The sequence below is a fragment of the Struthio camelus genome, chromosome 11 (assembly GCF_040807025.1).
Source record: "Struthio camelus isolate bStrCam1 chromosome 11, bStrCam1.hap1, whole genome shotgun sequence".
In the NCBI taxonomy this organism is placed as follows: Eukaryota; Metazoa; Chordata; class Aves; order Struthioniformes; family Struthionidae; genus Struthio; species Struthio camelus.
In genome coordinates, this window is record NC_090952.1 from 6,759,100 (window position 1) to 6,773,005 (window position 13,906).

A 13,906-nucleotide genomic window follows, 5' to 3' on the forward strand; every position below is an offset into this window, starting at 1 on the left:
GCCTGTGTTATTTGTCTGCATTTAATATCACATATTTTGTTTCTACACTGTAATCCAGGATTTTTCAGGAATGATTAGAAAGTAAATTGCATTTTCCCTAGGAAACAGGGGATTTCCCTGTGTGTTAATAATAATAATAAACTCATAATTCACACTCAGAAAAGCTAACCTGGTTGACATTGATGTTGTCCAAGGGTATACATAGGGTTCGTACTGAATTAATATTTGCTTTAGCTTATTTTCCACATTTGTCTTTTATATCCTTACTTCTTCCTCAAAAGCAGAATTTAGAGATATCACCTTTTCAGGTCTCTCAAAACACTAGCAATATTTATGAATTTGGGACCAAAAAATGTCTATGTTACTAAGACCTCTTGTTTCAGCCATTTTATGATTTAGCATCTTAAACAAATCAGCTAGGCTGCTTCTGTAGAGATCAACAGGCCCTTCTGAAAGTGGCTCATCCCCTCCTGTGATATAAAGAGAAGCTGATGACTAGCCAGAGACTATACCTCACTTATAGACAACTGCCATCAGGGAAATTAGTGACATGAGTACTTCTGAATTTTGGGGATCTAACTTCATACATCTGTTTACTGTATCATGAGATCCCTGAAAAAGGTATGGTAGGGACATATAAAGTTAAGAGAAGCACATTTTGTTCTTAGGCACTTCCAGAAAGATTATTGCAAAACTCCTGTAAGATAAGTTTAATTATTTCCAGTAGAGAGATAGAGGACCTCGATTAGGTAGGATAGTATATTGCTGAAGAGCTGAGAGGATTGGGGCTCCTGAATCAAGGGCCCCAGTTATGATCGTCCAAGTTTTGGATTTCAAAGACCATCGTATCTTAGGGAGGGCTTTCCTATTTGCATATGCTGATGTTGCCTCAGATCTGTGTGGAATGAGACCACCAACCACTCTAAAAGGCCAAATATCTATTCTGTCTCTAAAGCAGAACAGCTTTGGCTGGTTGCTGCTATGGTCTGAGAAGAAAGGGAATGTCTCACCAGCCTCCTATCTGTCTGTTCTCTTTCAGTATCCTTCTTCTGTAGAGATGAACTTCAAGAGGATGATGTGGGACCCAACAAGAGGATTTGTCATCCCCTCTCATTCTTTCGTTTACTCCGGAGTACTCAAATGCACTGCAAATGTCAGTGGAACTGTGTTCACTTCCTATTACCTAACACAGAGATTGGGTGAGTGATTACTGTGTGCCAAGGAATGACTGTAATATTTCTATTTTGTAGCTAAGCCTCTGGGTATTATTCCTTGGTTACACTCAATTATATTTGATATATCTCACTGCTTTGTATCCTGAGCAAGTTCAGACTGGAACACTTAAAGCAAATTCATTTTTCCTCTTTTTTCCCGTTCAATAGAACTTGGATTTGATCCACTCTTGGTTTTGAAAAACTACCAAGTGTTGAGGTGGTACAAAATAGGAGTAGTTTATCCAAACCCCACCAAAGCTCAGTTTGTTTTGATAGAGTGCAGTTTACATTAAAACAACTGCTGGTTTAGGATAAACCAAACAATGTCTTTCTTCTCACTTCTGGTCATTAAACATTGAAGATTATGGTATAAAAATCTCATTAAAGTGCTGATTCAAATCTTTACTTTTTTATATGGTTTATCCTGGTGCTTCACCATACCGTCTCCCTTATATTTATAGTTGAGTTTCAGTTCAGAATTGAAATCTGAATTAGAAGCAACTAAACATTAGATTTTGAAGTGCTAGGGATTTATATGAAGCCACTTATAATTTCTTTTTCCTTTGTTTTCTATGTATTTTCTTTCTCTCCTCATAGACTCTATTTTTCACATAGGAGAATTTACTGTGACTTCTTTCCCATTAGATCATTGCATCCTTCTAGACAATTAGCATTCAGCTTTAAACAACAGGCTGATAAATTTGTATGGCAGCCAAATAAAAGTCCTGGAAATTTCTCTTTCTCTTTTTTTCACTGCTGAAGTAATTATTTATTATTACAATCCTGAATGCAAAGCTAAAAACCCATTAGGTCATCCCTGTTTAGCCCAAAAGGACACAGGCAAGACCTTACTCTATAATGTATTACTGTTTAGTGGAAGGAGTGTACTTGGTATGTGGCACCACAGATAGAGGCGTTGCCTCGATGCAGGCTTATTTCAGATTTGATGCATTTAAGGCATCAGTAAGACTATAAGACCAAGATCTGTGGATCCCATTCAAAAAGGAAAGGAAGCTGGTCATCAGAGGGCAGGAGAGACATGGTTCATGTTTTGTAGACATTAACCCTCTCTTAGCTATGCAAATGTTGAGGCACTCAAAAGGATGAGTCACTTTTGAAAAACTTTTCTGAATTAGGAGTGAAGGGAAGGAGAACAGTAATATCAGAATGGCTGTGGAGCTGTTGATGATGATTGAGGGTTAGAGCCCAACATGGCAAAAGCAAGAAAAATAATTCATATATTACTGTGTCCATATGTGATCGATTAGTTTGATCAGCTGTAATACAGTAGTGTTCAGCCATTTATACAGGTGATCTAATTTTTCCGTTGTGTTGGAGTTTCCAAAACTGTTCGTGGAGATGTCAGAGGAAGGTAAGGTATTTTTGAAATGGTGAAAGGAATGGATGTTGGAGAGGCATTTGGAGTGTGGAGTCCATCTTAAATGTCATTGATGCAGCTAAAGTGCTGTGCAGTTATACCTTTGCTTTTTTCATTTCAGAGAGCAGGATACAGAACCTGAATCTGACAGCAACTCCCAGAAAGCTGATGGTTGGAGAAACCCTCTTTTTGAACTGCAGAGCAGAAACCTTCATCAACGGCCGAATTGAATTCATATGGACGTGTCCTAATGGGAGAGTGAGTTGATGAAAATTTGGAATTGTGTTTTGATGCGGTCTCTTCCCACCCACCCCAAGAAAGATCTGTTCACAGAGCTGAGCAAATCCTACGTATTCATTATTCTGAAATATAGCCAACCATTTGTAAGCATACAATTGATCGTATTTTTAGTTCAAATGAGAATAAAACTTATCTGACCATCTTGATCCTGCAAACTGAACTGCAAATCACAGGCTAAATGAATGCTTGCAAGAAAAGCCAGAAGTATATGTTTCTTGTTGGAAAGAATAGCTGTCTCGCTTCTGTTGGCCTCTGTATTGATCCGAGCTCACGGTGGCAAGTCTCAAAGGCAGCCAGGAAGGTTACAAATTGTCAGTCTGTTCATCCATCTTGGCATTTATTAAGCAGGTAAAAGTGAAACAAGTTGCATCTGCTGAAATCTCACCAAAGAATTCAGTTTAAGTTCTGAGTGCAGGTTCGTGAGCTTTCGGTGGAATGCAATACAGAAATGCCTGATTTGAAGTTGAAAATACAAGGGATGGAGTATTTCCTCTGATGTGCTAAAATCTTTCAGTTCTCCCAAGGAAAACCAGAGGGAAGAAAGGATATTTTCGAGATCAGTTCAAGATTTGTCCAACATCAGTACTTAAGGTTCTATGCTCAGAATTAAAATGATTGTTTTCTTTTAATTCAGCAAAATATGCATTTCAAAGAAGCATCTAAGCCGCTTGGAGAAAGGAGAAAATGTGACCCTTAAAATGTGATTATTTTTGGACTTCTTCTGTTTACATAAAGCAAGCATGTTTCATTTTGTTTCTGTGAAGAAACTACAGAAAACATGTATAGAATTTACAGAGGTGCAAGCAATATGGTCCTATTGAATTTTGTTTCTTGAATCCCGTATGATGGAAGAGAAAGTGGTCTTTCTTCTGTTGTTTTTCTTTGAACCCTCCTTAGAATTCTAGCATAGTAAACGTAAAATTTCCTGGCCAAACCTATGTGGTCAAAAATCCTACCCGAAGCATAAAATGCTTTTCTCAAATTCTGCAGGAATTTGCATTGGCATTTGCCTGTTAAAATATATCTTTTGTTCTTTTAGAAAGTAGGCTTTCTTTTTAAGACAGATGAAAACTGACTTTGACCAGGAAAAAAAACCCCACAACAATACGCACAACTTGGGCTCTACAGAAGCCAATGGTACCGTGCCAACGCTGTTTGCACTGTGTTGGATGGTCCCTGCGATCTGATCGCTGAGTAGGGCTGATCTTTTATGCATCCAGTTATTTACCTGCCCAGATTTCAGTAGAAAAGCACCACAGTTCCACTCTGTTAAATTATGAGTATCTCTTATTAGACTTGTTAATGAGGACTCACACAAGAGCTTTTCCTGCTGATTTGTCCTGTATATTTTTTATTTCAGTGATGGGGAGATAGGATAGTTTTGACCTGAATCACTGCTTTTCTTAACAGGTAGACTTAGAAAGGATGAAAAAAATAATCCAAAATTTTATGCTGCTTTTTTTCTGACCTCCAGCACCCTTATCCTCGAAGAACGATAGACCAAAGTGGTGTGGTGTATAAAGTTGTCAGTAGCCTGAAAATTGAAAATGTCACCATGGAAGACGGAGGCCTGTATGTATGCAAAACATTCAACACAACAAGGCTGGAGGCCAACGTCACGGTTACAGTGTATGGTAAGTTCTGCAGCTAAACTAGAACGATACTGAGAACAAAGATTGTTTAGTGTAAAGGATAAAGATGCATTATTAAATCAGTTGATATGCAAATGGCCTTAGGAAGAACGCCAACTAGTTAAAACAAACGTTAATAGTCCGTAATTTATAGTCATTTGATGAAAGGGCCAGCACCCAACACTATGTTTTCAAAAAACCTTGGAGAGTTAAAGATTGAGAAGTCTGAGGACGTGGATTAACTGAGAGCTGAACTGTTTCAAAAAAGCTGGCACCAAACGTGGCTGCTGATGTCTTAGAAAATTTGGCCTCCTGGAATTCACATGGGCAATAGATACCACCGAGTCCAGTTGAGGCCTTTTCACACACTGCCATAAGGGCACTGCAGGTATTACCGATTCCCTACTTTAAATATAAGATCTTTCATTTGGAGATGAAGCATACTGGCTGTGGCAGAGCTTTGCAGGGAAACTGCTATAACAGCTTGTCATTCCATTTGGTTGTCTGTAGCTTCTGCAGATCTGTATTGCAAAGAAATCCAGTGTAAACACAATAATATTCAAAGAAGTGAAGCATTGTACTCTGGCAGGTCTGCCATTACTTGACTTTCTTTTTTTGTTTCTCTTTCAAGACAAACCGTTCATTACGGTTTCACATAAGAAAGGGCCCTACTTCGAGATTACATCAGGACACAAGTCATTGAAACTGGCTGCAAAGGTGGATGCCTTTCCTCGTCCAAGTGTTAGCTGGTGAGTAACGTCATCTTGTGCAAAATCAGGAATGTGTGACCTTCTTTTGGGCTCCTGACAAGAACACGTTTTCACCGTTCCTTAAAAAGACAAAAGAGCTGGTGGTGCTCGTAGCTTTGGTCTCACAGTTCACCTAAGGAGATGTGTCTCCTTTCTGCAGTGCCCTATGCTCTGTGAAGCTGGGCAAGCCATACCTCTTTTCCATGCTATCCTTTCCCTCCTGGGTGTGCAAGAAAAGTCCCTACAACAAAAATGTGAGTTTCATTTATCTTGGACACAGAACTATTTGGAAGATTCAAATAGAAAGCGATTGGAGAAGGGCTGTCAGCCTAACTGCATTACTGGTGGTCAGTTTGCAAAGAGGCAGCCCTTAACAGAAAGCTGCAAGAGACACTCCTAACATGAGAAATTCTTTTTATCTCTTTTAAATATTTTTCTCCACTCCTGTGTCACCAGCAATGCTGTGTGGAAAATGAATCTGGTCTGTTCCCTACCAGGGACATATACAACTCTGGCCTGTGCCGCTTGTAAAAAATACGGATGTCATTACAGCATTAGTTCTGCCCTTGATTTCTAGTCAACAACAGAGGCAATATCATCTGAGTCATCTCCAGCATCTTCCAAACACCATGACAACTCTCAATCCCCTACTCCAACTTCAGATCCTTGCAGGCAGCACAGAGAATCCTGCCAAGTAACCTAAAGGCTCCACTGGGACCATGACAGGTCAGCTTAATAGGAGGTGCAGCGTGCCAGCAACTCCAGGAGACACTGATATCTCTCTTTACCCTTTCATCTCTTTTGTCCTCTCTCTTGCTACTCTGCTCACACCTCATTTTACAGGGGGTCTTTAACTACCCCATCCATCTCCTTATACATCTTTAACTGTATGAAATCCTCTACCCGAGCTGGCATGGGTTTGCCTGTCCTGGCACAGGAGGTGGCTGGTATGCACTGGCACCTTCATGGCACACTTTTCATTGGCTAGCTGAGGTCCGCTCAGGGTGGGCTGGCAGTTAGCAAAAAGTGTTGGTCAGGGACGGGTTTGCTGTATTTTTTTTAGCAGTGAAATAACATGAAGTTTTCTAATATTCACTTCAAATCAGACAACTCAGCCCTGCCAGGGGATATTTTTAATTGTTGCAGTTTTTTAGGAGATGGGAACCTTTTTGTGAGTTGAAGTGGGGACCATCCGCCTTTTCTCTGCCAAAGCTTTGTTCTCAGGGCTCAGCACGGAGCATCGTGTGGTTGCTCTCTGGGACCACCAGAGCTGCCTTCCCTGTGTGTTCTAAGCTACAGCTGTTGATGTTGGAGGTCTCTCAGTACAAGTTGTTTAAATGACTGTAAAGGAGGTTTGCAGCATTCGCAGACAGTAGGACATGTGTCTCAGCTTCTCCTTCCACCAAGCCCTGAAGCTCTGTGTGTGGCAAAGTCTTGCCTATTTGATATTCAAAACCCAAATCTGCATAAAGGCCTAGCAGTGAAGAGGGAGAAGGCCAAGCAGACTCTGCTATTATACTCTTAGTGAAGATTCAAGACTGTAAATTCCTCACTGGCCTTCATATTGACTGTAAATTCTCCAGGACTGTAAATTCTCCAGACTTCAGTGTTTTCAGAAGCAGTAGAGGGTCATACATATGCATTGAAAAATAATTCTGCTTAATTAATTTCTTGTTCTAAAACTGACGACTCAAATTTTGGCAAACCAATAGCTTACTGCACTTTGTATTGCACATCCTGCTGTTGTTTGCTGTCCAGCATAATTCGGCAGCATCTAGATGTACATTTCTGATTATAATTGAGCATGCAAGACATGCATTAATTCAGACCCATTAAAATATCCTTTTCCTGTCTGTTGGATGAAGCCATCCCAGAGCACTGCAGATGCTACTCAATCAATTTTGGTGTGGTGGGATAAAAGAAATAGATGTCCAATTCAAACAGTGATTACAGATCTGTGTTTCCCTTGCTGTTTCCAAAGGATGACCCATTCTAATTTGGGTAATAGTCAGTTTTCTGAGGGCTAACATGCAAACACATGATGAGTCTTGATGGGACTTTCAAAACAGGTACAAAGATGGCAAACTGATCAAGGAGAACCACACTTGCTATGAGTTGGATCCAATGAAGTACAGACTGAGCATAAGAGATGTGAGACCCAAGCACGCTGGAAACTACACCATCGTCTTGAGCAATGCAGAATACGGCCTGTATAAGAACCTCACCATGCAGCTGGTAGTGAGAGGTAAGGACTTTGTGTTTATCACAGCTTCTACTGGGTTCTTTCCCATTTTTTGTGTGATCCAACTTTACCAGTCAACAGGAATGGGTGACATTCCTCCACGTTTAGTTGATAGGAGCTGATACGGCGCCGGAATAGGCTGACTGATCTTTTTAGAGTTCAGTTCAGCACAAAGCAGAACTGGGCGAAGGCTGATGTTAGTGCCGCAGAACTGGGAAGATGAGTGGTCCATTTCAGAATATAACAGGCGTGGGCTTTTTCAGCGACAAGTATGTGTTCAGAAAGGGTTTCCCAAGGCTGAGCGAATGAAGAACTCACTCTGGATGACCTCTACAGTATTTTGGGATGCTGACCACTGCACAACATGGAGAGCAACCGTTAACATACTGACCACCTCATAGTCAAAGGGACCCTAGATTCTAAAGTGTAAGATCATGGGCATCTATGCAATTAAGTGTTTGGTAGCAGATAGTCATCACATATTAGCCACACATAACAAGCATTCAGAGAAACATTTTTATCCAGTTACAAGTTTGCATTTCAGAAGGTCTGTGCATAGATCATCACCTTATTCAGGATCTATTGCAGATCAATCACATGTCACCTCCTGTTAAACAAAAGCAGCACCCATTCCCAAACAGGGAGCTAACATGAGGAGATAATCTGAAACCTGGTCTTCTGAAGTCACTTCATTTCCACCAAGATATTGCACCTCAGAAATAGACTACAAGACCTTTTTGTCAGGACAACACCTCTGCAGAAGGAAGCAGAAATGGCTTGAAAGCGAGCAAAGACAAACTTAGTTTTAACAGGAGTTTTGGAGGATATCTAGTAGTGAGCTCTTGGAGCTGGGGGCATAGTTTCCCAAAAGAAGTGGTGGAAGTTTTACCCCTTGAGATTAAAAAACTAGTCTGGGCAAAGCTTGGAGAACATCCTGTTGGGATAGGAAAAGTCCCAAAAGGGCTGACGGAAGGAACTAGATGAGCTACTGTGTCTTTTATGTCTCTCAATCATCCTGCTACAGAAATACTTTCTAAGTCTGTATTTCTATTTCATGTCTTGTCATTTATCTGATGGGAGCATTTGAGAGACAGGGTCATTTTCAAGGGAATCCTGGGAAAACTGAAGTAAACTCTGTGCACTGAAGCAGGTTCATTTGACACAGAGGAATAATAGATATTGGAATCACATTTATTAATCTCCCTTGCTGGGATAATGAAAGACAGAGCCACATTATCTCTTTGAACATCCACTGCCTCTTTTAGTCCATTGAATGTGGGAGCAGAGAGAATGAATCATGAGGCCAAACAGGAGCTCAGCAAAAGTTAGCTCTGCTTTCTTTTGTATTTCCTGAGGTTCAGTCAGGCAATGAGATCAACCAAGTTATTGATGCAGGTTTGTTTTCTTTTCTGTCATTAATTCTTTTCTCCTTTTTATCTTTACACCTAAAAATATTCCCAATTGTCCTGTTTTTCATCATTTATGTGCTGCTGTACCATGCAACTTCCAGCATTTGTGTTTTTCTCATTTCACCTTTCACAAAGGAATGATGTCTGACAAATGGAGAACTGGCTGTTTGGGCACACTTCACCTATTAGAAATGCTAAATAAGATATGCTAGCTTAAACCACCTCAATGATAACATGAACTACGGTGTGTGATTTAGGAGTGGAGAGACCTAGGAATATGTTTAAGGTCAGCTACTGCAGCTCAGCTGATGCGCTAAGCTGCAGTAATTTGCTCACTCGAGGTTGTTTATCCATAAAATGGTTTTGCAGTCTTGTTTGAGAACGGAAACATTTAAAGGAAGAGAAAATTAAGAATGACAATAAATCATCTTGTCAAGGTAAATATTAGTGTTTGCATGCAAAAGAGAATGTTTAGTTGAAAAGCAGCCATTCCCCAAATAGGCATATGAAAAAAACAAACAGACCTTGTTTGCATGAACGAGATGCTATTTCAGGATTAAACCATCCCCTGCTATAAACTACAGTACAGCCTTTCATCTTTAGTGTGTGTACAAGCCTGTGGTATTCTCTCTCTCACAGGCGGTGCATACCTCGCATGGTGCTCATTGTTAGCCTTTCTGTGAGATCAGCACAACGGAGACTTTAATCAGGAATAATTATTGCATTGCAAAAACACCATTTCTCAGAGTATGCAAAGTCTAGCACCTGCAGGAGTGTTCCTGACTGCAGAAGGTGTTGCATGTTGGAGCACAGGAAAAATAAACAGCAAGTGTTTCTTTTTTTGGTAACAACAGATCATGCCAGAAATGAAGAGCATGCAAAGGAAAATATCTGCCAAAGAGTGCCATTGCTTTTAGGCTAGTGGCTGCAAACACTGAGGAGGACAGGCACGACACACAACACCCAGGAAATCTATATTGCCTTTGCCAGGCTCTTCTCTGCAGCACTAACCCAACATGCTCTATCTGAAGTGCTCAACTCAAAGGCAGGGTCATTTTGTCCAAATGCACGTGGCCAAACAGGAGTTCAGCTTTCTAGATATTTTAGGCAGGGATTACCTTGCCCACCATTGAAACACAGCCACCTCTGAGCTGGAGATGGCCATGTTTGAAGAGGGGAGATTTTAATGTCTCCAGTTCAAGCCATAGGCAGAATGCAATTACTGAAGCTGGAATTTGAACACAAGGATTTGCGGACTTCATCAAAAGTCCTCTTGGCCTTGCAGTGAACACAGTGGTTGGACCATCAGCTGGAGCATCATTATGTCTGAAAGATGGTGCTTGCAGCAATCCAACACCCGATAAGCCTCATGCTGAGGGCTGGTTATCTACCAGCTCACTATTACTGAGGAGCAAGTAACATTTCTTCTGAGTAACAGCATTACGGTCCCTCCCTCCCCAAGCCAGGGCCAGTCTTCTAAATCTCAGAGCTGCATGTGTGAGAAGAAGTGAGTCCTCATCTATATCGTTAAAGAGAAGATGGAAAATTATTTAAATAGGCTTTTCAATGAGGAGATAAATGTTACTTGGATATGTTTTCTTTTTCTGCAAAGGGACACTGCACAGAAGAAATTATAAGTGAGCGTACAACCCCCTCTCCTGTGAGTGTCTTCAAAATAATATGTCGTTAATGTTCCTGAGCAGCGCAAGTAGTATAATTGGCAGTCAGCGTGCTGTGGCAAACCCATCACTGTCAATTTGGACTAGGTGTGGAGGAAGTTTAAAGTTAATAGTGTTGTGAATTGTTGTCCGCAAACAAAGTATAAATAGCAGCAGGACTGCATTCATCAAAATGCACTGCATTAATTTTGCAGTGTATTTTATTCAATAATAACGGCAGCGGAAGAGGCCCCTTTAAACGAGATGAGAACAAGATAAGAAGCGCGCTGCCTAACCCTTGCAAGCCAGGAGCGTATAGGCAGCGTATCTCTTAACCTGCCAAAAGACCGGTCCTGCCGCAGGCTTTCCGTGGCGTCACCCTCCCCATGCACGTACACTGCATGCACAAGGTATTTCACTCCGTGGTAATGAGTGAAACATTAGGAGCTATTTCCTCCAGAGTTTGATGTGACCGTAAAATTGAAGAGTATCTACAGGGAGCAGAGGTATCCATCGTGTCAGCTCAGCAGAGGCAAGAAAGAGCAAAACGGCCAAATTCTGCGTAGGAACCCATAGCAATGCTTGCCCAAGGCAAGGACCTGGCTGATAACATGCAGGAACGTGGCACATGGACATGTGCGCTTGGTGCCTGGCCTGGAGGAGACTGGCCACCAGGAGCCCGCTGCTATTCAAAAAATGTCTCTTTAAGAAGTGGCTTAGCTGTGCCTCTGGTCACTCGTGCTCCCACTGCAGCTGGAATTTAATCTCGCAGGAGCACATATCTCCCTTGCGGAGTCACGTTGGCTCATTGTAGGACTCAAGTCCCCAGGAGGTAGCTGATTGCATTTTCAAAATGCTCCTTCTTTACATATTTACAGATCAAACACTGTCCAAGAAACGGCGGGTTGCTGTGTTTTTGTTTTGTTTGATTAAATTCTTATTGAGAAAAGCCTCAAGAAAATAAAGTCCTGAAGAATTTGGAAGGGAGGGAGCAAGGAGAAGGGACAATCCTAGCAAACAGCTGGTGGCTGCACATCCAAGGAATCCAAGAAGGAGAAACGTGGGAGACAAGAGTTATTCCAGGCTGGAGTACAAAGCAGTTTCAGAACAAAACATAAACAAAAAGCCCCAAATCTATTTATGGACAAGCAGGCTGCATTTCATTCTCACCCTTGCACAAGTCATCTGCATGTATCAGGGTTCTTGCTGAGCGCTTTATGGAGCAGTCAGCATGCTCTAACCACCACGTTGTGAGCGAAGATTGTATTGAAACCTGAGTTCATTCAAAACGATGTGATGAATAATCTCCTTCACCACTTTGTTTTTCTGCTTTGTCCCTAAGTTGCTTTCCTGGGCTGCCGCGAGGCTCTTCCAGCAAATATCGCTTTGGGTTCCTGCTGCTCTAGTCCATTGAAATTACATTCCCTTGTACAGTCCTTGATCCCACAAGCTCCTGCTTTGTGCAAGAAGTGCAGGATTAAGTGCTAGAAATAGCCGGTACCATAAGCAGTAGTAATTCGCAGGCTCCTTACGAATTCCCTCTCTGCTGAGCAGGACTGAGAGGAAAGGGGTGCACAGAGAATTTGCGTGCGCGCTGACATGTGCTATCCCTCGCCTTCTGCTCCTAGCAAGAATTAGCTCCAGAAGACGAAGCGAGGCATACGGTGCCCCACTGTGTAGTCAGCCTACCTCTTCATACCTGGTTCTTTTGACATTGCCGGATTGTGAGAAACGCACATTTGTTTGGACTATCAGTGCAACGCAGCTGATGACTGGGTTAAAGGACTGAGCCAGGTATGAGAAGCAGGGCTATGAAAAATGATCTGCCTTCACCTTGCCTGCATGTTTGGAAATCCTGCCAGCTCTGGTTTTCCTTTGTGTATCATTCATCTCCTGTGTAGCTCCTTGGAGGAGGACTCATTCAGGAAAAGTGAAAATAGAAAATATTATTTTCCATCTTCTGGGCCAGCCAAGCAAACCAGAAACCCCAAAATAAAACAGAGCCTGTCTCTGTCCAGCCGTCGTTCCTATGAGTTCCTCCCCAAGCCCATGGCTTTGCTTTCCTCCCGGGTGGTGCCAGCACTGGATGAGATGGCAGCACTGCTTGGGGTGGGGAGGACACTCGCTTGAGAAGAGCAAACGCAGAGACACATCACCATACAGCGCTCCAGGCTATCGCTGACATCTCATTCACCACGCACAGGCAGGAGAGAGGCAACCGGCTTTTTCTGGGAGATACGCAAGAGGAAAGAAAAACTGTAGCAGCACAAACAGACTGCAGCGAGCCTTTCCGGCACGCTAAATATTAGCAAGTTAGGAAGAATTTTCTCACTGACATCATGCGATCCCTGCACACTTGCAGCTCTGCATCGCAGCCTCCCCTCGGCCTCTGGGCTCTCCCAGGAGAGCCCCTAATGAAAAAGTCAGATGAGCTCTTTTCATTTTGTTAGCAGTAGCCGAAGCAATTTTAGGAAGAGGAAGGTGGGGGCCTGCTGGCGTTTGCCAGAAAAATCCCAAGCATTCAGCTCAGGTCTTTGCAGCAGCAGTCTCTCTCTGACAGCCTTTAAAACCCCAGCAGCGGGGGGAAGTCGGAAAGCGGCAGCACATGGTTTCCATGCTGTCTCGCAGCCGAGCCTGCAGGTAGATTAGTGGGGGTTTTTTTCTTTCGAAAAGCCACGCAAAGGGAGCAGAGACAAAAATCCTAGAAAACTGCCTGCTCTGCTAGCAATTAAGCAGCTCATCGTTAAGCACTTTGCTTTTGAACTCTGCTTGGCCACGAAAGATAAGAAGGGGAGAGGTGGGTTGAGCTCCCTGTGATTTTCCCAATATCTCTCCGTACAGCCTCAAACTGAAGGTTTCTGTTCCCCGTGCTTCCACGCTCCTGGCACCCACGGCCCGCAACAGCGGGTGACGATGGGGCGGCAGTGTGTGCGCGCCCGAGATGAGGCAGGGGAGCGATAATCGGCGACCCTGAGTCTATTCCTGGCCCCGTTACTGACTCCCAGGGAGGCTTGGGCCAGTCGTTTCTTCCCTGCATCTGCTTCCCCGGAGGTAGCGCGGGGCAATGGTGTGCACCCACTTCCCAGCAGCTTTGTGCATGCAAAAAGCAAACAGGCCGAAACAAAGGGAAAGGCCTAAACAAAATCAGCTGGGGTCAAACACAATGTTCTGTTCTGCCTGAAACAAAAGTTCTGTTTTCAGGTCATTTAGCTCCTCATTTTTCTTTCTTTCCTTTTAACAAAAGAAAGAAAAAAAAAACCCACAAAGATCACTTGTAAACTGAATACAAACAAACTGTTTTGACTTTGGGGAGAATTTCATCCTC

General features: G+C 42.6%; 1 protein-coding gene across 2 annotated transcripts in view; it reads left to right on the forward strand.

The window, feature by feature from the left end:
• Positions 1-13,906, forward strand: part of LOC104150953 (vascular endothelial growth factor receptor kdr-like) — a 147,333-nt gene that overhangs the window by 63,133 nt on the left and 70,294 nt on the right. For both annotated transcript variants that reach the window (XM_068956592.1, XM_068956593.1), the window contains exons 5-9: positions 1,040-1,199; positions 2,714-2,850; positions 4,367-4,526; positions 5,155-5,272; positions 7,342-7,517. In XM_068956592.1, the coding sequence (XP_068812693.1) occupies positions 1,040-1,199; positions 2,714-2,850; positions 4,367-4,526; positions 5,155-5,272; positions 7,342-7,517 (751 nt within the window). The remainder of the gene's footprint in view (positions 1-1,039; positions 1,200-2,713; positions 2,851-4,366; positions 4,527-5,154; positions 5,273-7,341; positions 7,518-13,906) is intronic.